Here is a 24762-nt window from a genome sequence, read left to right on the forward strand (position 1 = left end):
TGAATTTACTGAGCGAGACACCATTCTAGCCATTATAAAAGGTGGATATAAAGCTTTTGTCACACAAAATAGCTCTTTTACTCCCTCTGGCATGACTTAAGCAATTGATTCATCCGTCAAGCATTGAATTCACACCTGACAGCTCTGCATCCGGTGGTTTCTCTGTCTCACTGCTGCCCTTACATTAAAAACAGATCTTTTTTTGATCTGCTAATGATTATTATGGGTAGACATTTAGCTGCTTCTTTGGTGTGGGTCTTGATATTAAACAACAAAATGTTGGTTGGTGCTGGGATTAGAGACATTCTCAGTGATTTATCTTGGAGTCTTTGGGTGTTTCATATCTTTCATCATCAAACATCAATCTAGGCTACCCAGCTGAGGATGATCAAACTTCTGTTTATGCTCTAGCAGCAATATCACACAAATCCACTCCAGAGCCTACATCCAGAGGATAGAAATATCCTACATCTAGTTGCAAGCACCTTGCTCTACTGTCACTGACAATATGTGCCTCTCCACTCATTGGCCTACTCTAAAAGCGCTGTGAGCTCCTGCGTTATTCCAGCATCTTCTTTGTTGTCTCTGACAACAATAAGGTCCAAAGATGGTCTTGCCAACATTTTGAGAGAAATTCTGTTGTTTTCCCAGCTCCATTGTCATCTTCCATTTCTGCCATGTTATTTGTTTTATTCAAGCTGGTGAATAGCTTTGAGAATTTTGTACCAGCTTATTGTAGCATTTGCACATTTTCTCTGCAGACTTCTCCATAATACATGTCCTCTTTACTTCAGGTGCCTATCCAGTTCTGGCAACATGGAGTGGCTGATATCAGGCTACACACAGAGGTAAAACCTGGGGCGGTTCTAGACTATGCCTGCGACGAACCCATTCTTCAACCCTACATCACCCTCACTGTGAAGGGAGCTGGATCCTCAGAGGTTACTGCTGACATGAACTTCTTCAGAGAATACAACAAGCTCTACTATGAGAACTTCATCTACATTGCTGCATCCTTCACATTCTCAGAGTGAGTTCTCAACCTCTAAACTTCCAAATAGCTCACTAATCTTTGAAACGGACCAATTTCAAGCAGACAACTTTCCACTGGCCGTCGCACTAGCGTATTACGTATGTTTGTAAATATAAGTAAATATTCACTTGATTTAATAACAGAGATGCAGGAAAGAGGCCAGTGGGGAGGAAACGGGTGGTCAGCTGTGCTGAACTGGTGCTGGATGTGGAGACGAAAACACAAAGAGTCATCCTGAAGAAAAAGGTCTGCTTATGTTCTTCCGAAGCCATCTGTCTGCCAGTTTCTCATTATAGTTTGTTCTCAAAGGTTCTCACATTTCTTTATCTGTTCAGGAGCCTGGAAAGCGCTCCCAGCTTTGGCGGATGACGGGAACAGGAATGCTCTGTCATGAGGGCTCATCTCCTCCACAGAGCAAACCTTCTCAGCCTCGACCCCTCAGTTCATCTTTAGTGCTTGACATTGCTGGACTGGCTGCAGTGACAGACAACAGGTTACCTAACTGCTTCATAGCGCAACAAAGGACAACTTGTGCCGTCTTATTTTAAGCTTGTTCTTGTTCATGTAGAGAGTAAACATTATCATGGTGTGCGGGTGTCATTTCTCACATATCTTGTATTTCTTTTTTAGCTATGAGCCTCTGATGTTGAGACGGCCAGACTGCCGCCGCAGCACCACCCAGACATGGCACTTCAGCTCTGGCATGTTGACCTGTGGTTTACCCAGACTAGTCGTCCAGGTCTGTCCTTATTTCATCTGATTTTTTTGCTCCTCGATGGCTATTTTCAGTATTAAACAATCTGTGGCTCTTTAAAAAGCTGTTTGTGGTGTTTTAGGTAAGAGGGGGAGTTTCTGGACTATATGATGGTGCTGAGGTGGTACTGGGACCAGACTCTGGTGTTTTGGAACCGTTACCAGAGCAACAGTTCATCAACCAGAAAATGAGGCCTGGCTCAGGGGTTCTGTCTATACAAGTCCTGCCTGATGGGCCAACGCGAGTATTGCAGGTAAAACACCCCGTTGTTATTAGGGTAAGACACTCTCATTGTTATTGAAGGACATGGTTGGTGTAGCATGCCATCTGAAACCATATAAAATGGAATTGGTTCCTGTCTTTCTTTCACACTTTCTAATATAATAAGAAGCTGCATACCTCATTTCAGATCAGTGACTTCAACCAACGGCGCGTGAATAGACCCTCTCCCAGCACGGAAGAAGACCAGAATAAAGAGAGCGCTCAGAAGAAAGTTCCTGAGGAGGAGCTTGAGGTAAAAACCATGTTTCTGATGTAGCATTTTGCCTTGACTGTGTTTCCAGTGAAAATAGAATTAGCACAGAGTTCACAAATATTGAACTTGGAAGTTAAGATGCCCTAATTATTGCCTTTGTGTGTAGGTGTTGGTGAACCTAGAGGAAGGAGTGGGCCTGTCACTGGTGAATAAGCTTCCTGAAGAGCTCGTTTTTGCCACTCTGTCTGGCATTGATGTGCACTTCATCCGTACCACTGCCAGCCAAGTGCTAGAACTTACAGTGAAAGACATTCAGGTAAGCAGACACAGACCAAAACATACTTCTTCAATGTGTGAGAATTTCCCACTTTGGATTAGGGAAGGGTCAAGATGGTTGACCGGTTAGTAAGATTGACTATCGAATTTTTTTGCTCATCTGCCATATTTTTGACCATCAGCTAGGCAAATTGATGGCTGTTAATACAAAAAAAACTCAACATTTGATGTTTGATTCATACCAGGTCCCAGAAAACACTTTTATGGATCTCTGTTAGTACATTGGATCTCTATTAGTAGATTTAGTAGTCCCTACTAAAGACCATTCGTGGACATTTATGTATATATTTAATGTGCAATCCATGTCTTTATACCGCCGTTCCTCGTATATGGGCACTACATACAAGGATGGATTGTGGGTGTGCTGACTTAGCAGCCTTCAATAAAGTTCTGACAGACATGTCTTTATTTTCTCATATATTTCAGGTGGACAACCAGCTCCTGGGCACCACTCACCCTGTTATGCTGTTTGTGGCTCCAAGCTCCAGTGAAAGTTCTGCAGTGGACTCAGGCCCTGCTTTGCAGGTCAACTCTGTTAAAGTGCCCAGCAGTCTTATGCTCACAGATCTTTATAAGGTGAAACCAACTTATGGACTCGCTTTGTCTCCACAAAATGCTTCAGGCATATCTGTATATCTTCTTTTGTCTACAGGAGTTTAATTATAGATTTTACTCTCTGCCTTACAGCATCTGATGGTCACAGCCCGCCGCTATACTGTCATCATTGAGGAGAAGCTCCTAATGAAACTGCTCATATTCTTTGGCTACGGTCAGGCAGAGGGAGGTGTGTAGTGGGTATCCCTCTGATGTGCAGTATGGGGAATGCACCTTATGATTCTCTGCTAAGTACTGTAGATGATTTTGTGTTTTAGAGGTGGAGAAGCTGGATGAGAACCTTTATGAGAAAACCAATGAAGATGCAGGAACTCCAAAGCGTTATTATTTTGAGAACTTGAAGATCAGTCTTCCTCAGGTCAAGCTGAGTGTCTTCACCTCTCACAAGTTACCCCCTGACCTGAAGGTACAAGAGCCACAGTAGGACACAGCTGGAGTACTGTCAGTTCTTCACTGGATGCAGTTCTGTTGTATGAAGTTTATGAAGTGGTCTGTAGCATAATCAAATGTTGTTCTGCACAGGCTTTGAAGGGAGCCCTTGGGTTCCCACTCATTCGGTTTGAAGATGCAATCATTAACATGTACCCCTACACTCGAGTCCATCCCTATGAGACGCAGGAGATGATCATCAGTGACATCCTCAAGCACTTCAAAGAGGTCTTAAACATTCTTCTTTCTTAATTGTTATATTTACTTTAGAATTAACCACTGTGTGATTTCATTAGCTCTTGGTCTTACGTCTACTTTCTTTGTTTTTTTTTTTGTAGGAGCTTATCAGTCAGGCAGCTCAGATCCTGGGTTCAGTGGACTTCCTGGGTAACCCCATGGGCCTACTGAATGACGTTACTGAGGGTATGAATGAACTTATCAAGTACGGCAACGTTGGAGGGCTCATCCGCAGTGTTACACATGGTGTTTCCAACTCAGCTGCCAAGGTAGCCAAAGTTCACATTCTTACTGTCGTCTTCACCAGTCTGTCTGGCAATGCACGATTCTCAATTACTGAAGTATTTCACAGGGTTATTTTGCCATATTATTCCCAAATGTATGACATATGATAAAGTTCATCTGTTCAGCTGCAAAGTACCAGAGCAGTAACCACAAGACAGGGATTCACTGGGTGCAAGGCCAAGTCATAATGAGAAAAAACAAGAGAATGAATTGTCCTCTGTGATCGGGTCTGTTCAAATGTAAATTAGAAGCTGAAGTTGTTTATTTCTCAGACTTCTTATTGAATATGTTTTTGAAGAACCGTCCAAGCAGTCTGCCTGAGCAGGAACACTAGAACAAGCCACATGTTGTCATTTGATGATTTCCAGGAAAAGAATGGGAACAGCATTGAAAGGTCAGATGCACATGATCTTCACCAGCAAAGCAATCTGACCTGATTTTCATCCTAATATGCAATGGAGAGGTAAAGGTTCAGCAAGTTTATTAGTTTTGCTCTCCTTGTGTAAACGGGCAGGTTTCTGCATGTTTACAGAATCAGGGAATACGAGCATTTAATTATTTCGTAAGCATAAAAGTTGAATATCAGCCCTGGAACATTCTCATGTACGTTGTACGTTTGTGAGCTCTTGGTGTTGAGCTTGAGCAGATGGACTCTGATTAATGAGCTTAAAAAGCTAATTTGCTCATGGCACTAGTGTATGAATGTGTATACTCATGTGGCTACAGTTGTGTGTGGTCAGACCTGAGCCTACACTTCATGTCCTGCAGCCAGCTCTCAGCATGTCTGTCTGACAGTCCGTTGCGCCACGTCCTTCATTGGCAGCCAGCTCACTGTCAGACAGGGCTTTGTGTGCTTTTCCCTCTGTCCGCTCCCTCTGTGCTCTCATTTACTTTCCTTCCAGCCACACTGGCCAAGCTCATGCCAAAAGTACTCATAGAATGGGACAACACTAGGTCTCAATCAGCAATCTTTCACATTCACACTTGACCCTTTCTCATTTCACTTTGCTGCCTTTTTTAGCTAAGGGGAGTTGGTTTAAATATGCTCATACTACTACAGTAATTTTAGGTGATATTTAAAAATAGACTTTGGAGCAAAATAGATTTTGAAAATAGGTTGGAGTAACAGTCCATTTCTTTGACTTCAGCTCATCTATTGCTGTAGTATCTTTTAAGGTCTTTCTAAATAACCCACTGAATTGCTGAAGAAATGCTTAGGTTTACCAAAGAAAAATAAATCCTCTCTATGTTGGCTGCTTTTTTGCCACTAACTCAATTTCAAAAGTATAAACAAATTATTACTCCCCCTGGAGAACTTCCAGCAGCTTGAATAAAAATGCTTTGCCAAAATCATCCACCAACTGTATAAGGCTCCATGTCGTGCTGCTTAGGGTGGAATAACTTTAATAAAAGATATAAAAGGCATTTGAGAGCTTTGGTTTGATCAAGTGCCTAGAAAGCTTGAGTTTTTTGTATTTGCAAAGATTACCATTAGTTTTTGTAACTTATGTCAGTGGCCACCCAGAATTTATTTTGGAACATTGTGCAGTCCTCAAGAATTCTCTGTTGTTAGTTTTACCTTTATGGGGGCCTGGACCTTTCTTAATAGGCATTTTAGCTAAAGCACGCTCTGTTGACTGCAATGTGCCTGTGCCTTTGACATTTTCCAGTGTTTTTTTAAACAATGCCTATAATTAAAAAATGCATTTTAATTTATATTCAGCAATGTCTTCAGCAAAGCTTCAAGCTTATTTTTCCATCACTGTTTCATGTTTCAGAGCAACTCTCACTGTGAACAGGATTTACCTTTTATTATCAGTTTGTAAATTTTTTCTCATCTGTCAGACTCAGCCACTTTATGATGATCACACCATGGTTTTCATTCCTTTACATCTTCTTTCTCACATGCAGACACACTGACTGAAACACATTCTTGCACACCTCTAGGGGCCCTGCTTTGAGATAGGATGGTCTAATGGCTCAAGCAGGGGTGGTGTGAGGGGCCATAAACTTGAAAGTGTTCTGATCCTCCTCTCCCTCCCGCAAGCTCATATCTGGTAAATGTATTGGTATAATTTCACAGCCAAGCTTTTTTTTTTTTTTCCCACAAAAAAAAAGGAAGAGAGGGAGAGAGGGAAGCAGAAGAGGAGGAGGAGGAGCAGAGAATCTGAGCTGGCCTTCAGATGAACTCACCAGGGACTTTGCTTAGAGGGGTCATTCCAAGTTCATGCCTGGCTTTTGCTTGAGTTCTGCAGAATGTGCCTGTGTTTATAAAGTGCTCTGACTGCAGTAGGGAGCTCACTGGGCCTGTAACACAAACTCCCTTCCAGGTGGCACCTGCAGGGGACCTGAGGGGGGCCACACTGGGCAAAGTCAGGTCAACTGTGCCAAGAGGGGAAAGCACCACCCCATTAGACAAATTACAGCCTGAGATATTTGACAGCTGGATGAGATGGTGTGTAAAATCAATTATCTGTAAAATCGGTGTGTATCCTCATAGCTCAGCAATGGAAGTTTTTGAGAACAATGGTGGTTGCCCAGAATATGGCACCTTGCAAATAATGTTTCCATTTTCAGTGACTGTAAGATATTAGAAATTAATGTTTCATGAACTCACAGAAAAGTAGAATAGTTGATTTTCATTCATTTTGTTTGACTGTAGTCTATAGTATAAACAGTTGAAGAACTACATGAACTTTTGGAGAAAATGAAATGGGAACCACAATAAGTCATGGATGTGTTCTAAAGTAGACAGTCCACTCCTTAAGGTCACTGCAGGCAGTTCACTCCTTAGGGTCACTGTGGGGGGTTTTCACTAACTGAAAAGGCCAGTGTCAGCAACTGTTGGCTGACATTATAAGCCCAGGACACACCAAGCCGACTTCAGAGAACTAGTGGCAACAAAAGCCAACAGTGTTGTCACCTTGAATTGGCTGCGTCTGGACCAAAAATCTGTGCTTGAACACGCACAGACTACATCCGACTGCAAACTAGCACGTGCGTTCTGCGCCTGCATATAGAAATTAACTTTCTATATCAGCGTGTATCAGTAGTCTATATTAGTCATTCAAGAAAACATAAGAATATACGAGATATAACTAGCCCGACAGATTTTGGCCAATGGCTGACTGTCAGCTTGGTGTGTCCTGGCATTTAAATTACAAATTCTTTATAAATGTATTTCATACCACATGTGGTTTGGACTGAATTGTTTGCTTGTTGGTACAGTAAACTTAATAATATTGCATAATTATTGTATTGTCTTATTTTTAGATTGGGGTTTCATTATTAATTTAAGTGATAATGGTCTGTCCAGTATAATATGAGAACTGTCTGTGCAGTTTGCAGGTACCTTATCAGATGGATTGGGCAAGACAATGGACAATCGCCATCAGACTGAACGAGAGTGCATTCGCTATCATGGAGCAACCAGCGGAGAGCACCTTGTGGCAGGGATTCATGGTCTTGCTCATGGTACATCAGAATATTTGCATTTTAAATGCTCAATATTCAGGCACTTTATTGTACCATGATTTGTCCACTCATATCAAACTAACCCAACTTGCTGTTTCACACTCAATGCTGTATAGGCATCATTGGCGGTCTGACCAGTGTGATAACATCAACAGTGGAGGGGGTGAAGACTGAGGGGGGTGTCGGTGGATTTTTCTCTGGTCTGGGGAAGGGACTGGTCGGCACAGTGACAAAACCTGTGGCAGGAGCCCTGGATTTTGCCTCAGAAACAGCACAAACTGTCCGAGACATGGCCAGCCTAAGCAACAGGTATTTTTTTTTCTCAACTATGTATTCAGGTTATTTTTTCTATTATGGAAGAGGATGACAGAAATATTTAGATGAATGCTTTATCCATGGCCTTCTGCATGGCCCTTTTCCAACTACAGGGTGCCAGAGCCTGTCCCCAAGATGGAATAGAAAACAGCATACATTTTTTCAAAACAAAAGCAGCAAATCAGTCTGGCAAGAGTGATGAAAAACAAGACTTTGGAAACGATGCAGTAATGTCACATTGCACAGCAGCTCCAGTCACTTAATTTTCAATGACTGTCTAAAATTATTCAAATTTTGTTGGAATTTATTAATATACTTTTTTTTTTTTATATCTTATGAACATTGCATCACATGCAGCTTGTGATTGCATTAAATTACTTAACTACTAACATTAGAAGTGTTAAACAAAGACCATAATGCAGCATGTTTGTAGTCATGCAGTCAGTGACATCATTGTTCTGCTGGACATCAGTGGAGTAAATCATCTAGTTGAGCAATGGCTCCAGCACAAGAACCATCACCATTTCAGTGGATAAGGGGTATCTGTGGTTCAATGTTTATAGCTCTTACTACTTTGCAGAGCCTTCGTGACCTCTCTGTTGATGTGCCCATAAATCCCACCTGTCTTTTGATGAGTTTAGCTTGTGGCAATCCAAGCTCTACACTAATGAACACCTGCTAATGATCCAAAGCACAGTCCAAAACTGTTCCGAAAAACTTGCCTACTGTTTTAAGAGCAGCCTTCAGGGTCTCACCTTCACTTCATCCTCTAAAACCAGCAGCTCTACCTGAGGTTTTATGAGGGGGCCCAAAAGCTAGTCATATTACACAGGCTGTCTGGTATGTAAAGCCATTTGTTCTTCATTTGCCTATGTATATGTGCAGCAAGGAGTGTTTGTGGTTTTACTGCTCCAACTGGAGGAGGAATGAGTTTCCAGTCCTCTCACCATTCCCCTTGAATGGAGAGAGGCCGTGTCTGTGTGTGTGCGGAAAAGGGACCTGCTGGTGAACTGTGCAGTGAAGAGCTGGGGGAGTTTAAGGGAGAGGCATTCGGAGCGTGCCTGCCACAGTTCGGCCAAGAGTTCAGCAAGAGTTCACACAGAAAATGTGCAGGATTCGTGGGTCTCAGCGGACACAGTCTGACCCAGCTATTACTTGTTCTCAATAACACATTCTCAGGTAGCACTTCTGCACCAAATCTTCACATGTGCTCTGTTTTCAAGGATCAATTTCTATGCATCAACAACCGGCCATGGTGATTCCCAGTTGAGCTTTCTTCCCTTCCTTTCTGAAACGTTCATGATATTTCCCACATTTTGCACGTTCTCTTGCAAACACTTGTCAGTAGTGTCAAACACTTGACTGTAGTGACAATGAAGTGATGCTTGTCTCCTGCTGGTCAGGAATATGTATTATACATAACCTCTAAGATTGCAAACAGGAAATAAAAAAGTAAATGAGAAGCAGACTGTAGCAAGGTCAGGAATAGTGGAAGTGTCCGCTTCTTTTTGCTCTCCTGCCCTGCTAGTGAACTCAGCCTCCCACATCAGTTCCCCGGACCCCAGATTCCCCCCCTTGCTCACACACACACACACACACACACACATAACATACACCATTCCCAACTGCACTATGTAATCCAGGCAGGCTTCCAGAGGCAGCTCAATTACAATTTCAAAACAAAGGCAAAGAAGTGCTGGGGGTTGGCCTGGGGCAGCAGTAGGGGCTCAGACTTTGACTGAATAAGCACCCTGTTCCCCACCTTTAGCTGTCAGTTCAGTTTGGAAGAGCATGCATTTTCTATTACTCCAAGCTTTATTAAAGAAAGTCCCTCATGTGGTTTGCCTCTTGATGTGCATTTGAATGTCACCTTTGGCAAATGCATCAAGGAGAACCTTTCTGCCTTCACTAAAGTTTGGTAAATCTCAAATTCCTCCTCTCTAAAAGATGACAGTACTTGTTCTGTGGCATTTAATTGAGACAAAAAAGGAATGTGCATTTCTGATAATCTTACTGTACCTGCTAATTCTGACTTGTTTTGGAATCAGCATACTAAATACAACTCGATTACACAGTTGACCCACAGCTGACCCAGTAAACCAAAGATAAGATTAGAAAAATAAGCAATATTAGTCAGCCAAGCCTGAAACATACCAGATGAGAAAATATGATGTCTCACCACAAGTCAAGTGTGTATATTTTAGTCAGACAGATAATGTGATTGTAACTCGGCTTCGTACAGCACGTATACACTTTAATCTGATCCTGGACAGCCAATGTCCTACAGACTTTAGCTCTAACCTGCCCTAACACACTTTTCTGGAATTTCGAGTAAACTTCAAGACGTTGCTTAATGTAGGATAGTGAGCCTCCAAGAGCAGACTTTGACACCACTGCTTTAATCAGACTACAGTTGTCCTTGCCATTGTGCACTTGCTCCAATAGACAGCAGTGACATGTAATGTGTATTTAAAAAAACTCTATCGTGTATCCTTGAGCAGACAAATGAAAACTGTTACTTAACTATGCATAAACATGCTGTAGCTTGATTACAACTGATAAACCTTTCTTTGGGGTGATAAGAGATGGTGGCCTAATTTGCCTATATTCCAGCAGGCGTGCTTTTACTGGCTATGTCAGTGGAGAACCAAGTTGAACACCTACATACAGCAGCCTTCCACATCACGCCCACCCTCAACCCATTTTGCTCATGATCTTTCTCGGAAAGAAGTAAGAGCTGTTTGTTTGCACCCATTGATGGCTGACTGGCTGGGCTCCAAGCCCTGTGCCTGACCTAGAGTTGAACCCTATTGTTCCAATCCCACAATCGGGTGCGGGGCATTGTGCTTGATCGCCTCCAGAGCAGTGGGAGCGGCTGGAGAGAGAGAGAGAGAAAGAGAGGTTAAGAGTCTTCGTGGGTCTGTTACAGTCCTGTCAAATACAGGGCCAGATCTCATGACTTACGGTTATGATTATGAACCGTGGCTTGCTGTCAAAAAGAGAGCCATGTGGAAGTTTTGGCTTTTCTGAGGAAAAAACAACACCACATTCTCCTTAATATGTCATAATGAAGTAACCAGTGGCTTCGGAATATTTGATTTAGTTGCAAATGCTAAAATTTGCCAGGGTGCTGCTGTTTTTCTTTGCATGACATCAGCAGAGTTTATAGCAAGTTCAATGAGTCACTTAGTTTTTGTTTTCAAAAGAGAGACTTGATGTGAAATGCAATAGGGCTTGCAAATGTGACCCACTTCGAGACTTCAGGTTTGTCCATCCTTGGTTATCATCTCATCCCAGCGCCTTGCATTCTGAGTTCTTGATGAACAGAGGCAGCTGCATTCACCCGGGCTTCAGTTTAAACAGAACAGAGAAATGCAGTACACTGCTGTCTTTGTGAATCAACTGGAAACCATCAGCTCTAATCAAATGTCTGCTGGCCCAGATTCAAGCCAGATGTAGGAATTCCACTTGGCCCACCAGTGGCAGCCGAAAAGAAGAGAGGGGTTGTTTGCAGGAGAAGCAAGACCCAAGCTTTGCATTGGCACTGCAGTCTGCTGGCTAGTCCCATCAGCTTTGGCCAGGGCCACCAGAACTCTGGAGCTATCATGCCCTTGACCATTGATTGAACTGCACACCTATAACCAACACAGTGTGCTTGAATGTGTAACAGAGTTGAATGTCATGATATGTTGGCAGGATATCACCTTAACAGGCATAGTAGGAGTCTGAGTATGTGGGTTTCTTGGATTGTGCCACAACAGGTGTTATTTCAAGAGACTCAGTTGTGCTCTTTAACGGGAAATGGGGGGAAAAGAGGAAAAAAGTCCAGCCTTTCCAGTAAAAAGGTGCTTCATTCCAACTTGGATTCCCTAACGTTAACCCTCTTAAGGCTGTTGGTTTTGTAAGTAATGATCCTTGTGTGTTTTGTGTGCGTGTTTCAGGCTGAGCGTGCAGCGAGTAAGGAAGCCGCGCTGCTGTAAGGGCCCTCAGGGGCTGCTGCCTCGATTCTCCTCCCTACAAGCAGATGGACAAGAACAGCTCTTTCACTTAACGGACAATATCCACTCTGAATAGTGAGTATCTTGTCTGATGCTAATGCCAGGATAAGTGGTTCTGCGAAATTCTTCTGTTCCTAAATGTAGGATTTCAAACTAACTTTTGAATTTGAAGCACATTTTCTAGATCTTTTCTAGTTCAAGAATCCCAAACTTGTAGGTACATAATTTTTAGTCATTGGTTGGAAGCATCAGGGCTTGTTTCTGTATTCAAAGTGAGACAGAAAAGACATTTATCACCAAAGAGGCTAATCCATCTAGATCAGCAGACCCCCTGTTGGCCCACATGACCTCTCTCCTCAGAGGTGCCACACAGGCCATTAGTTTTCTCAGCTGCAGCCCGCACACTTTCGTCCTTTCTTCCCTCTCACACACTGAAACCGCCTTAATATTGCCTGCTTAATTTGATGTACTAATCTTCACTTCTCTGAACGTAGCCTATGCATTAAATAGCACACTTGACTTAATCCTTTTTCATTCATGGCAGAGTTAATAATTTTTTACAGATTTGTATCAGAATCTGTGAGCGAATTTGGTCTGAATTGAATCATAGTACATCTGCTTTGCTATTATGCAATTTAAATTGAATTAACCCAGATTTTGCCAGGGCATAACACCATTTCTGTTCTTTGTAAAGTGATAATGTAACGATCATTCATATGCCTGTTTTCTTCTGCAGTTTCATTGCAGTGGAGCCCATAGACACATACTGTGTGCTGATCTCCTCCAAAATGGTATATTTCCTCAAGCCTGGAGAATTTGCGGATCGTGAAGCAATCTTTTTAGAGGTCAAATATGATGATCTCTATCATTGTCTGGTGTCCAAGGACCATGGGAAAGTATATGTACAGCTTACTAAGAAAGCAGAAAGCACCAGCAGTGGAGTGGCCATTCCAGGTCCATCACACCAGAAACCTATGGTAAGAGACGTGTCCCTCCACATATAATACTTTTGAGCTATTAATGTCACTAGAATTTTTGTAATAGCAAAAAAGAAAAATACAAAAAAACCTTACTAAATGGTGCAATACTTATGTTTGGGGATTGAATGTCCAGCAGTGATGATATACCATTTCTGTATTATAAAAATACATAATACATGATTTTGGTGAAACGCTTGTCATCGCTTTGCTAACTCCATTCCAAATGTCATTTGTTATTTCTCCATAGGTCCATGTGAATAGTGAGAGCCTTGCCATCAAGATTTCACAAGAAATCAATTACGCCAAGAGCCTTTACTATGAACAGCAGCTCATGCTGCCTCCCAGTGAGAATGAGGATGGCTTATTATTAGACTCTTAACTACACTGACCTGCAGGGTAGAAGGTGTTTCTCGCTCATTTTTCAACAGCTACTTCCTTTTTTCTGTTTCTGTGGAAGGACAGTAATAAATCAGCAGAGCGTGATCACCCACTTAAGCCAGTGTACGGGACATGCTCACAGCATGTGGTTTGTTCAGTGATGCAAACTAGTCTAGAGGGGCTGCTGTAAGCTCCAGCAATCATAGATTTAACTTGAACATATGCAAGTATTTTAAGTTCCTTGCAAACCTTAGAAGTATAATTAATTTTGTTTTACAATTGGTAAAATAACTGGTGTTTGTCGCTAGATGTACACGGCTGTTCTGACACTGTGTATATGTTTGTGTATAGATCCTCTATGTACATAGGCACAAACCAATAGGACTATATCTGCCATGTATATATAATGTTGAAAATAAGAATATGGTATGAAATTAATCTTGGGTTGCTGTACAAAACTGCCTTTAAAAGAAAGTTAATTTTGCTCTGAATGTGTGAGTGATTGGAGGTTGATTGAATGATTGAATTGCACTGATACAAATGTAGGAAACTTAAGCTGCTCTCTCCATTCCCTGGTGAGCCAACATTAACACAAACACAACACAGAGAATGAGTGTTGTAAATACTGTCATTGCATTTTTCACTTCTCCACATGCAGTCCACCCACAAAACATCTGTCTGATGTTTTTCTTCTACCAGTTTCCTATTTTCTTGTCTTTTCTATATTCACCTTAAGGAAGGTAATGAAAAATATAAGTGAGAAATTTGACGCGTTTACCCTTTATTTAGTTTCTAAGATCTTTTACAAGTTCAAGCTTAAGATATGAAACACTTTTAACATATTTCAACATATAAAATAATGGTGTTCTGTAGCACATAAAATAATGGTTCTCTGCCTTTTTGTGCGTACAATCAAAATGAAGATTTGTCATCTGCTATTTTCACATCACAGAGACAATAATCTACTGCACTTAATTTTCCCCCATCTCAAACACTTATTTTACTCACTGTTTTAAATTGAACAATATCAAGTAATAATCATTAAGTCTCACTGAATTAAGCTATTCATTTTAAGTTGTTACAAGTTGCTACCAAAGATCAGACACTATTAATGTTTTCTCTTTTAGAGAATTACCGTCCTCGCTTATCTTAACTGTGTACATATACTAGTCTTTCAAAATAAAATGTAGATTTTTAACTTATGTGACAGTGCCTCTGAAAACACTGGTCAATATAATTTGGGATAATATGAACAGTACTCCTAATGTGTTTTCTAAGTTGTCTATTATTTAAATATTAATATGTTGAATACAACCCTACAAAGCTGGTTTCCTCTATAACTGCACAAATATGCAAAGTAAATATAGTGTATATTTAATTTGTTTTAATATGCAAATGTGTAAAGCAAAATAAAAGTTATGGTTTAACACAGTATTTGTAATTATTGCGTTTTTTCCCCTGATAATGATTAATTTGTAATATTTTGGTGTGCTTTTTTTTTTCTTATTATTGATGGGTCATTCTATGGAAATGTCAATTTTTCTGTCCCTAGCCTTTACAGAAATATTACACTTGAAAAACACTTTAGGGTTACAATTTTTTTTATATTTTAAAATGAAACTGTGTTATTTGAACAATTACACCTTCTTGAGCCATCAATGTGGCAATATTTGTTTTTAACCACAAAACTGCTCGTCCCCACAGCCATGTACAGAGGAAAAGTGCTTTATTTTGAGGTCAAAAACAGGTTTTTCTACCATTTAAAATACAGTAATGTATTCAAAACTATCAAATATAAAAAAACAAAATGCCAAATAAATATTATAGAATATATAATGAAAGTAGTGGTCCCCTGGAGTTGTGTCACTGGTGTTACCGTTTAACAAAAATAATTTATTTTGAAATAAAAATCACACTGATGACATCACTTGACTTCCTCCTATTTCCTGAAGATCTATTAAGAAAAGCCCATGTTAAGTCCACTGTCTCTTTTCAGTTATCAGAAATGTTCTCATTTATCTCATGATTTCATATGAAGCTTTTAGCTGAAGTCACTGCATGACCTACGTTATTGTTCGGGAATTGTAAAAAACTAGAATACAAATGGATTAAACTACTTAATTTAGTGAGTATACCATGATTGACAGCATGTGGTTTGATACCTTGCAGCAGACATTTTGTAAAATGCATTTTTCATAAAAAATTGTCACTGGTGTTACCTTCCTTATGGGTAACACCAGTGAAGATCAGTTTATGTTTATGTTCTTTTACTGCTTTCACTAAATGCCAAATGTATGCCAAATGTAACAATTTAGTCTCCTCTAATAATTATAGTTGAAGAATAAGGATCTTTGGTCTAATGTATGTCACTGGTGATTCATTGAGTCACTGGTGTTACCGTGTTTTTTTTTCTATCACATTAAATAAAATGTCATATGTGGCATGATGATAATTTTACATCCAATAAATTCTTTAAAAAATAATTTAAAGGATTGCATCATTACTTGTTTTTTTTGTTTTTTTCAAATATTTTCATTGTTATATACATGGTTGCGCAAATGAACTAACATCATTCAATCACACTTTTAACAAACCTGATTAAAATAAATAAAACATAATCTCCTTATTTTTGCATTATTATTATTTTTCTGTAACTCTGACTACATGTGCTGAAAAAAATCGAGAAATAATATTTCATAAAAAAACTCTAAAATTGCCAAAGAAGTAAGGTAACACCAGTGACAAAAAAAATGGTACGTGGTCTTTAAATAAATGCACAAAAAAAGATTAAAAACAATCATTAAGCTGTCATTTATGTTTATTCATAAAGTCAAAATGTAATCTAATAATGTGGTCTAGGTTTAAATGTTAAAAAAAATAAATACATTTTAAGACATCTTGCCATACCAAAAGGCTGCCTTATAGTTCTTCTTTACATGTGCTTTATCCAGTGTTTCTGCTTTGTGTATCAGAAAATGTCAACTTTTCCCTCATAATAAATAGGCTAAGCAGGATTATATCTGCTTACCTTCTGTGAGATTGGATGAACCTCCATGTTTGTGGGCTGAAGTCCTATAGTTTCACTTTTAAATCGTTTTTGATGAAGCATGACGACTTTACCAATGTTTGCTATATTTTACACCTTTCTGGAGTTTTATTTTAGGTTTTGATGTCCTTAAGAATATATATTTGCAGTATAAGTACCTAAAACCATCTCAATATATTTTTACAGCTCCTTTCTCGGGAGCTCTGCTGAGAACAGGTCGATTTTGGCCTGTCTAATTAATATTCATGAGCCTCACTTCTGATTGGCCTGCTGTTTTCTGAGTGACGCATGGCCAGGCCAACCACAGGTAACTAGGGTCAGCCGACGTCACAGCGCTAGCTGGAGGCAGCAAAACGGGAAACTGGAGGCGGCCCATTCAAACCAGTGCAGATTCGGCTACATGAGCTTAAAATATCATCTTGTTGTGAAGTTGGGTGCCAGAATCGACGTAATACAGCCTCAAATTACAAATTTGATCGCATATCTGCTGCCACTGCCAGACAAAAAACCGACGACAGCTGTGGTTAAATAGCTGTAAAAATAGTTGCCTGCTGAAATTGAAATGTATATACATCTTCATCGTGACTAGATAGACATGGTGAGTTTGTCTTTACTATACACGTTAGATGTGATCCACCTCATAGTAACAATCCTGTCAGATCGTCCATCCTTTGAGTGAGAGTGTAACGTCGGCCGATCTGGTTTCGTGGTTAAAGTTAACCTTTTCGACATGTTTCCGCAATGTTGTCTGGGGTTTGGCAAAAGGAGAGTGGGACGGTGGGCGGTGCTCAGGGTGGTGACTGAAGGCGGTGACTGTGTAGTTCTGACATCAACTTTTTACGGAAGTCACAACGGTTTGTGAAAAATCACAGCTACTTTATGCAGGCTGTGTGCATTTTATGTGGACTGACTGTTTTGAAACTTATATGGTAGTTATAGCACCTAGACCTCAGTTATCATGAAAAAAGCCAGGACATTTCAGTTTTGACAATATGGGACCTTTAAAGTCTCCATTTCTGCGGCTGACGGTCACATGCTGCTTGCTAATTTGCGGTTATTTTGCGCCAAGTACAAAAACAGCGCTAAGCCGCGAACTGGTTAGTTGACGCACCATGTTTATTATTATCGCGAGATGTAAGAAACGATAATTTGCTTATAATAGTAAATTTTAGTTGTCAATAAAACAATGATTTAAAGATATCAAAATGTATTTAAAATTAGATCAAATCTTTGGCATTATACACAAGTTTTCTGTAACGATTAATTTTGAATTTTAAAGAAGTTTCTTTTAGTTAAACACGGCTGCATTTCCAAACACTTTGCCTGCGTCCCAATGTGCATACTATCCTAAATTCTATTAGTGATTTTCAATACTATTTAGGGCAGATAGTATGCACATTGGGACGCAGGGACTGTCTACGTTCTTCTTCTTGACTGACAGTGTGATGTCAGATCAATGGTCTCTTCCCTCAGGGTGACACACTCATTATTTAAAGATGGATGAGCAGTGGCCACACAGCCCTGCCCTGCTTGGACGAATAACATTGACAAGGACAATACTATTGCTAACATTTAGCATTCATGCACTGCATAGACGTAAGCGTGCTTTCGTTAATGAGATGCTGTCATAAGAAACACATGGGTTCAAACAAACAAGTACAATATGTGGTAACACAGACCAGTCTGACAAAATCTGGTTCAAATATGATCTCACAAACCTGTGAAAGCTAATGGCATATGTTCAACATCCCTGAAGTTATCTGTTACAATAGGGACGAGTTACCATGTGCCCTACCAATTCTCCTAGTACCCATTTCTACTTCTTTTCCACCTGTGCTGGGTCACATTAAGCAGTTCTTTTTCCTGGGCAAAGGGTTCATCACAGGGTGAGCTGTCTGTCCAACAACCTACTCAGATTTATCTACTATTTGGCTAACCTTGCTCTGAACTCACCCCCTGAGATTTGAGCTGACTTCTCCAACACACATGCACTCCATGACACAGTTTCATGTCCTGATCCCACTCTCAACAGTGTCCATCATTGCCATTAGACATGCCAAGTCTCATTCTTCAGTTTTTGTCATTTGTGTTATACAACATTTTTGGTGATTATTCCCCCAGTCCCACAGCGTACATTATTTATTTTATATAGTTAATCAGAAAGTAACTTTCAGCCACAAAATAACAGCAGAGTGTAGAATGAAGAATGTGATGTGAATTGGTAATCACATAATTGCAATAGCTGCTTCGTGCCTGTTGTATGTCAGTTTCAGTCCCCAGTGTGCTTTGATAACACTCTATTGTCTTCTAATACTGCAGCAGGGATGCACCGCATGGAAAGAATCCGAGGGAGAGACGGCGAAAGAAAAAAAACATCTGCCTGTAGATTTGATTTTATGAGGTTACACAGTCTTAGATCTCGCATCCAATTTGGCAAATCGAGGCATAGGAGAAAATTGTGAACAGGCACTGCATTACCATCTGTTTGGTGCGATACAGCTGCATCGACAGCGAACATCAGCCGTTCAGCTAGGTGTGAGTGACAAAGCTGAATAAAATGACAAGTTCTAGATTCATCTATTAGCCTTCCAGTGGCTGACCCCTCTCCAGTGTGCTTTCCTGTTTAGCGGAGTTAGTGTTATGACAACCCTGCCTAGTGCACAATGAGCTCAGGATTGGCTGGCCTGCAGTGGTGGAATGCTGACCATGAAATGCCTGTGAGTTTTGGCAGAGACAGAACAAGCACACTGCCAGGGACTGACACTTCCCTTTTTTCAAACCAACATGAACACCCACAAAATAACACTCACCATGGGTTTTTTAAGCTCAAATACTGTTTATTTGAAGTTGACAGTAATATGAAGATAGACATGCTGGAATTACTTTAAACAAGTCCCATACGGCAAAAAATATAAAAAAAATTTCCTGGCCAAAATATATTTGTAATATATGTGGTAAACAGTACTGCTTAAATAAAAAAAATATTTAGTTCAAACCAAAATACATTACAAAATATACTTTGAGAAAGAACATACACTTTCCAATCTTAACTTGAGTAAATGCAAAAATGTATGTTTTGGACAGTATTATATTTGGATTGAAATATATAAAATGGCCAAAAGATAAATGAGAAAACAGCTCAAACTTATTGAAATGTAATGTTTATGTAAATATATTTTATATTAGCAACTTAAAAAATATAAATATTTGAAAAAGTATATACATTTGCCGTATGTATTTGAAGACGACTGACTTTTGTTACAAAAATGTTCTTAAAATCCGTGAAAATCTATAAAACTCCCAAGTCACACCTTACAAGGGCAAACAGGCCCTGATGAAAACCTCAGAGCATTGTAAGAACCATTTAATTATTAAAGGGATAGTTCAACCAAAAATGAAATTTACCCCATGATTTACTCACCCTCAAGCCTAGGTGTATATGACTTTCTTCTTTCAGACGAATACAAACGGAGTTACATTAAAAAATGTCCTGGTTCTTCCAATCTTTATAATGATTATGAATGTTATAATTATAATGAATGTTGCTTGAGATTTTGAAGCCAAATGAAGTGCATCCACCCATCATAGAAAGTGCTCCACACGGCTCCAGGGGCTTAGTGATGGGAAGTTCGGATCATTTTACGGACTCGGATCTTTGGGTCTCATTCAGCAAAATGAACGAATCTTTTTTCGAGTCATTTCGTTCATTTTAGCAAAATGTAATTCAAATGTTACGTGTTACTTCCCAAACATATCTATTACTTACGCAAACGTCGATCACACTACAAACAAGACAAAACTATAAAGAAACAGAAAATATGAATTAATTGTTTACTTGGATCTTTAGTCTATGCTAGCTCACCTCACCTTATCTGACAAGTCTTCGGGTTTGAGTCGTTCGTTCATCACGTGACAGCCCCATAAGCTTAACCAATAATGCAGTCTGAGCCGGAAAGAGAATTGATTAGTTCACCTTTCGAGTCTTTTGAGTCGTTCATTCTTTTGTCACGTGACGTGACAGCATGATCAGTGATGCGTTTCTGGTCTCAAATTGTATTTCAAATGTATTTCTTAGTTTATAAATGTGTGAATTCGTGACTGGTGTTTTGTTTTGCTGGAATGCCACTCTCTTGTGAACACGAGTACGACAGTTAGCGGAAGCTAGAGATTATGGTTTCTAAAGTTTTAAATATGGATATTATTCTTACACAAACATATCGATTTGCTTCAGAAGGCCTTTATTAATCCCCCGGAGCAGCGTGGAGCACTTTTTATGATGAATGGATGCACTTTTTGGGCTTCAAAATCTAGAGCACCATTCACTGCCATTATAAAGTTTGGAAGAGTCAGGACATTTTTAAATATAACTCTAATTGTATAAGTCATATACACCTAGGATGGCTTGAGGGTGAGTAAATCGGGGTAATTTCCATTTTTGGGTAAACTATTCCTTTAACTGTAACAGTCTGTGCTCCTTACTATCACAAATATCCAAAGAACACGTTCACCTACATGCCTGTGTGCAGTCCAGTATAGGGCAACAAATCCAGATTTATCCACATAAAACTCGCAGACATAACAGTTCCTGGGAAAACAAGCCATCTTGATTCGCTGTTCCCAATGAACCTTTCACAGTCTTTTTTTTTTTTTTTTTTTTGTGTCCACAAAGCAACACATTGGTGTTCCTGGACGTAGTGCTTGCTTTGCATTAAAAAACTGGTTTTGAGGATTTTTCACAGTCACACTGCTTCTAAGTTTAAGTCCGTCCTTTGAATGTGTTCATGCAGGTGTAGCTTCCTGAAAACTTATGGATCTCTTCCAGGGCAGACTGGGGCAAAAGACTGTGAAAAAAATCAAGAAGTTATGTGCAGCCAATTGAAATATGTAATATATAATGCATAGAATAATGAATAATTTTTTTATGAAATAATGAATTGTGAATAAAAATATGTAATTCTGCTCTGATTCCAACAACAGTGATAGTCTCACCTCTTAAGGATGACAAGAAAGTGCATGGTCCATGGCAGGACAACAAAGGCAGTGTTGGTCCTTACAGCTTCTACAGTGCGTTCGGCCACCATCTCAGGATTCAGAGGAGGAAACAGCTTAGGGAACCTAAAACATGAATTCATTGAATGATGGACCACTTTTTTAAATTTCAACTATGTCTTCATGTTTATCAGCACCAGCAGCTCATTACCTAACTCTCATGCCCTGGAACATCTCTGTGTCAGTATGGAAGGGAAGCATCGTGGTGCAGCCCACTCCTGGACAGTTCAGCAGGCCTAGCGTCAGGCTTTCCATGAAGGCATAAGACGAGGCCTTGGACGTGCAGTAGTCGATGGCTCCAGGGATGGAGGAGAGGGAGAGAATGGAGTTAATGCACACCATGTGGCCGTTGCAGAGCTCCAGCATGCGAGGCAGAAATGCTTTCGTGGTCTGTGGGGGAGACAGACACAATTACACATTGTTCTGTTCCCTCAACCATCTTCTGGAAAATCCAACAATAACAATGAAAGCTTCAGAACTTCGGGGTCGGGAATGTGTTAATTGTCTAGTATTCTCTAGACTACCTTTGGTGAACGTCAACAAGCATATTTGACCAGCTCAGCAGAAATATGAGCCCACATTCAGTGTTTGATCTCAAGTCAGATGATGGACTCTATGTAAAACTGGCATTCAGAAAACGCCATGTGTTTGAGATTAGAGCAACAATATATTACAGCAATCCTCAGCGTGAGCTACTACTGCAGCTAAAGTCTCAGATGATCAGCTCTTGTTCTCATTAACCATGAATGTGTCCTAAAAAGCATGACTGTGTGTAGCCTAGATCTTCAATCTGAGCAGTCCATTTTCTTCGAAACATTTAACTTTAACTATTCCACCAGTTCTTTTAGGACCATTCGCTTTTGTTTGTGAATCTCTCTTGTATTTTTGTCTCTTACTCTTCTATGTGAGGAATTTGTCGGTGTTACGTTTTCTCTCTTGGCAAAAACATGCTTAAATGATGAGGAACGCTCCCAAGAATTACAGCATGCCAAGTGACTTAGCGTTAAGTAAATGAAAAATGTTCTGCAATACACAAAGGAGTATCTAGAGTTCATGTTAGGTTCAAAGCACGGTTACTGCACTGCAATAAATTGACAGTCATGCGAGCAGAGAATAAGTTAAGATATTGATTAGTCTCTTACCCAGAACTGTCCAAGTGTGTTTATGTGCTGGGTTTTCAGGAGTGCGTCATCGTCACTGTCCATAAGACTTTTTCCATGGACAACAGCTGCATTATTGACAAGAATGGTGACATCCCCGACCTGTGTGAGACCACATCGCATCCATTTAGAGTAAAATTTACTGTGTGGATAAGTAAAATTGTATTATTTTGGTTCCAAGGAAAAGAAAAGATAACAATAATAGATGCCATATATATATATATATATATATAAAATGCGTTTTAATTTTATAAATTATTACATTTACATTTAGTCATTTAGCAGACGCTTTTATCCAAAGCGACTTACAAATGAGGACAATGGAAGCAATCAAAATCAACAAAAGAGCAATGATATACAAGTGCTATAACAAGTCTCAGTTAGCTTACTGAGCTTACTGCTGCACACGTAGCAAGTTTTTTTTTGTAAATTATAAAATAAATAAAAAGAATACAGATAGAATAGAAAAAGAATAGAGCAAGCTAGTGTTAGAGGCCTTTTTTGCTTTTGTTAACTGTATAATAAATAAAAAGAAAACAAATAGATGTAATAGATAGAACAGTTAGTAAATGAATAGAATTCAAGTCTATACATAGAATTAGAATAAAGAGTGCTAGAGTTAGAGGGTCAAATAAAGATGGAAGAGATGTGTTTTTAGCCGATTATTGAAGATGGCTAAGGACTCAGCTGCTCGGATTGAGTTGGGCAGTCCATTCCACCAGGAGGGAACAGTTAATGTAAAAGTCTGTGAAAGTGATTTTGTGCCTTATTTAAATCATTAACAATATACAAATATGCAATTGTTTAATTTAACATGGTACCCCAATAGATACCAAAGAAGAGAAAAATATAGAAGAAAAAATTAAAAATAACAAATAAACCAAAAAAATAACATGTAAAGAAGGCAATTGTTTAAATTAGGAGAAAAAAAAGTTTCCCAAACTGATACCAATGCAGAAAAAAATATAATAAAATCATGTAAAAAATAAAATGAAACAAAAATTATAGCAACATTATGTAAAATAAGTATAAATAATATAATAATATAAATAATGCAATTATTTAATTTAGAAAACAACATGAACAAGCTGTCCCACACACAAGAAAGCACTATATACAGAATGGGTGTCTTCAGCATTAAAATACTTGAAAATCCCTAGCCTAGACCCTAGCAGCCACAAAGGGGGTGCTAGAGAGCACCCTTCTGAAACCTAAAATGACAAATAAGACACCTTACAGTCTTGTGAATGGATGTACCCGAGCAAAAGCCACAGGACTAGCTGTTTAAGATGGGTCACTCTATGTAAAGTCCTTTTGGCTAAAATATCTTTTTTGATCTCTTGAGACAAGGCATGAAGGGTTTAAATATACCTTTTCCCTCAGCACTTTGGCCTGCTGGTACACTTCATCTCTGTTGCCCACGTCACACACAAAGTAATGGCACTCTGTTCCAGTCATGGAGATCTCCTCACATGTCTCTTTTAAACATTTCTCTGTGCGGCCCCACAAAATCACCTGAGGGAGGAAAGTCATGATTGGTGTAAAGTAAATGCAGAACATCACTTACAATTTTCAAGACAACAGAAGGAGTTTTTACATTGTAAGCTGAGGGACAACTCTCTCCAAGATTGCTACACATTGATGTATAGGTTGAGCCCTCTAAGGAGTTACTGAATGAAGTATTTCCTTATCATTGTACACGAGGTTTAGGGAGAGCCAGTGAGAGTGATAGAGGACAGGGTCAGGCTGTGTAGGTCGGTTAACTCTCTGGCTATTAGATCCATCACTCAGCAAGGTCAGTGAGAGGTAATGAACACAAGGATGAGTCCATCCCCTCCCCATCCTGTCAATCTCAATCCACCTCATAAACAAACATACACACATAAAACAGCCACATGTTCTGACCTTCTGAGGAACCCTTCAGTATTCAAAGCCTATCAAGGGAGAGCATTAGTGTGGGGGAATCTCACATAACCTGTCAAGAACATGTCCGGGTCACCACAAATTTTTTATTTTTGCATTGTGACAGTACAGAACAAAATAAAATAAAATGTAATTTAATAAAAAATGTAATTTAATGCTTGCCAGGAAAATGCTCCAGCATCTCTTGCAACCCTACACAGGACAACTGTAACAAATAATAAAATAAAATAAAATTAAAATAAAATAAAATAAAATAAAATAATAAAATAAAATAA

The 24762-nt window shown here is 39.5% G+C and overlaps 2 protein-coding genes across 2 annotated transcripts in view; one reads left to right on the forward strand and one right to left on the reverse strand.

Moving 5' to 3' along the window:
* LOC107703069 (vacuolar protein sorting-associated protein 13D-like) overlaps positions 1-14725 on the forward strand; it is a 42807-nt gene extending 28082 nt beyond the window's left edge. Inside the window, 17 exon segments of the mRNA XM_016505578.1 lie at positions 795-1030; positions 1177-1279; positions 1369-1526; positions 1664-1772; positions 1870-2040; positions 2197-2301; positions 2429-2578; positions 3025-3174; positions 3286-3382; positions 3471-3619; positions 3736-3870; positions 3981-4148; positions 7506-7638; positions 7755-7947; positions 11895-12026; positions 12688-12928; positions 13179-14725. Coding sequence (XP_016361064.1) covers positions 795-1030; positions 1177-1279; positions 1369-1526; positions 1664-1772; positions 1870-2040; positions 2197-2301; positions 2429-2578; positions 3025-3174; positions 3286-3382; positions 3471-3619; positions 3736-3870; positions 3981-4148; positions 7506-7638; positions 7755-7947; positions 11895-12026; positions 12688-12928; positions 13179-13310 — 2562 coding nt within the window. The 3' untranslated portion in view covers positions 13311-14725.
* A 6034-nt stretch (positions 14726-20759) lies between these two features.
* Positions 20760-24762, reverse strand: part of LOC107703071 (short-chain dehydrogenase/reductase 3-like) — a 7675-nt gene continuing 3672 nt past the window's right edge. Inside the window, exons 2-6 of the mRNA XM_016505582.1 lie at positions 23936-24079; positions 22547-22666; positions 21556-21794; positions 21345-21470; positions 20760-21196 (exon numbers count right to left, since the gene is read on the reverse strand). Coding sequence (XP_016361068.1) covers positions 21112-21196; positions 21345-21470; positions 21556-21794; positions 22547-22666; positions 23936-24079 — 714 coding nt within the window. The 3' untranslated portion in view covers positions 20760-21111. The remainder of the gene's footprint in view (positions 21197-21344; positions 21471-21555; positions 21795-22546; positions 22667-23935; positions 24080-24762) is intronic.

The sequence above is a fragment of the Sinocyclocheilus anshuiensis genome, unplaced genomic scaffold (genome assembly GCF_001515605.1).
Source record: "Sinocyclocheilus anshuiensis isolate Anshui unplaced genomic scaffold, SAMN03320099.WGS_v1.1 scaffold883, whole genome shotgun sequence".
Lineage (NCBI taxonomy): Eukaryota > Metazoa > Chordata > Actinopteri > Cypriniformes > Cyprinidae > Sinocyclocheilus > Sinocyclocheilus anshuiensis.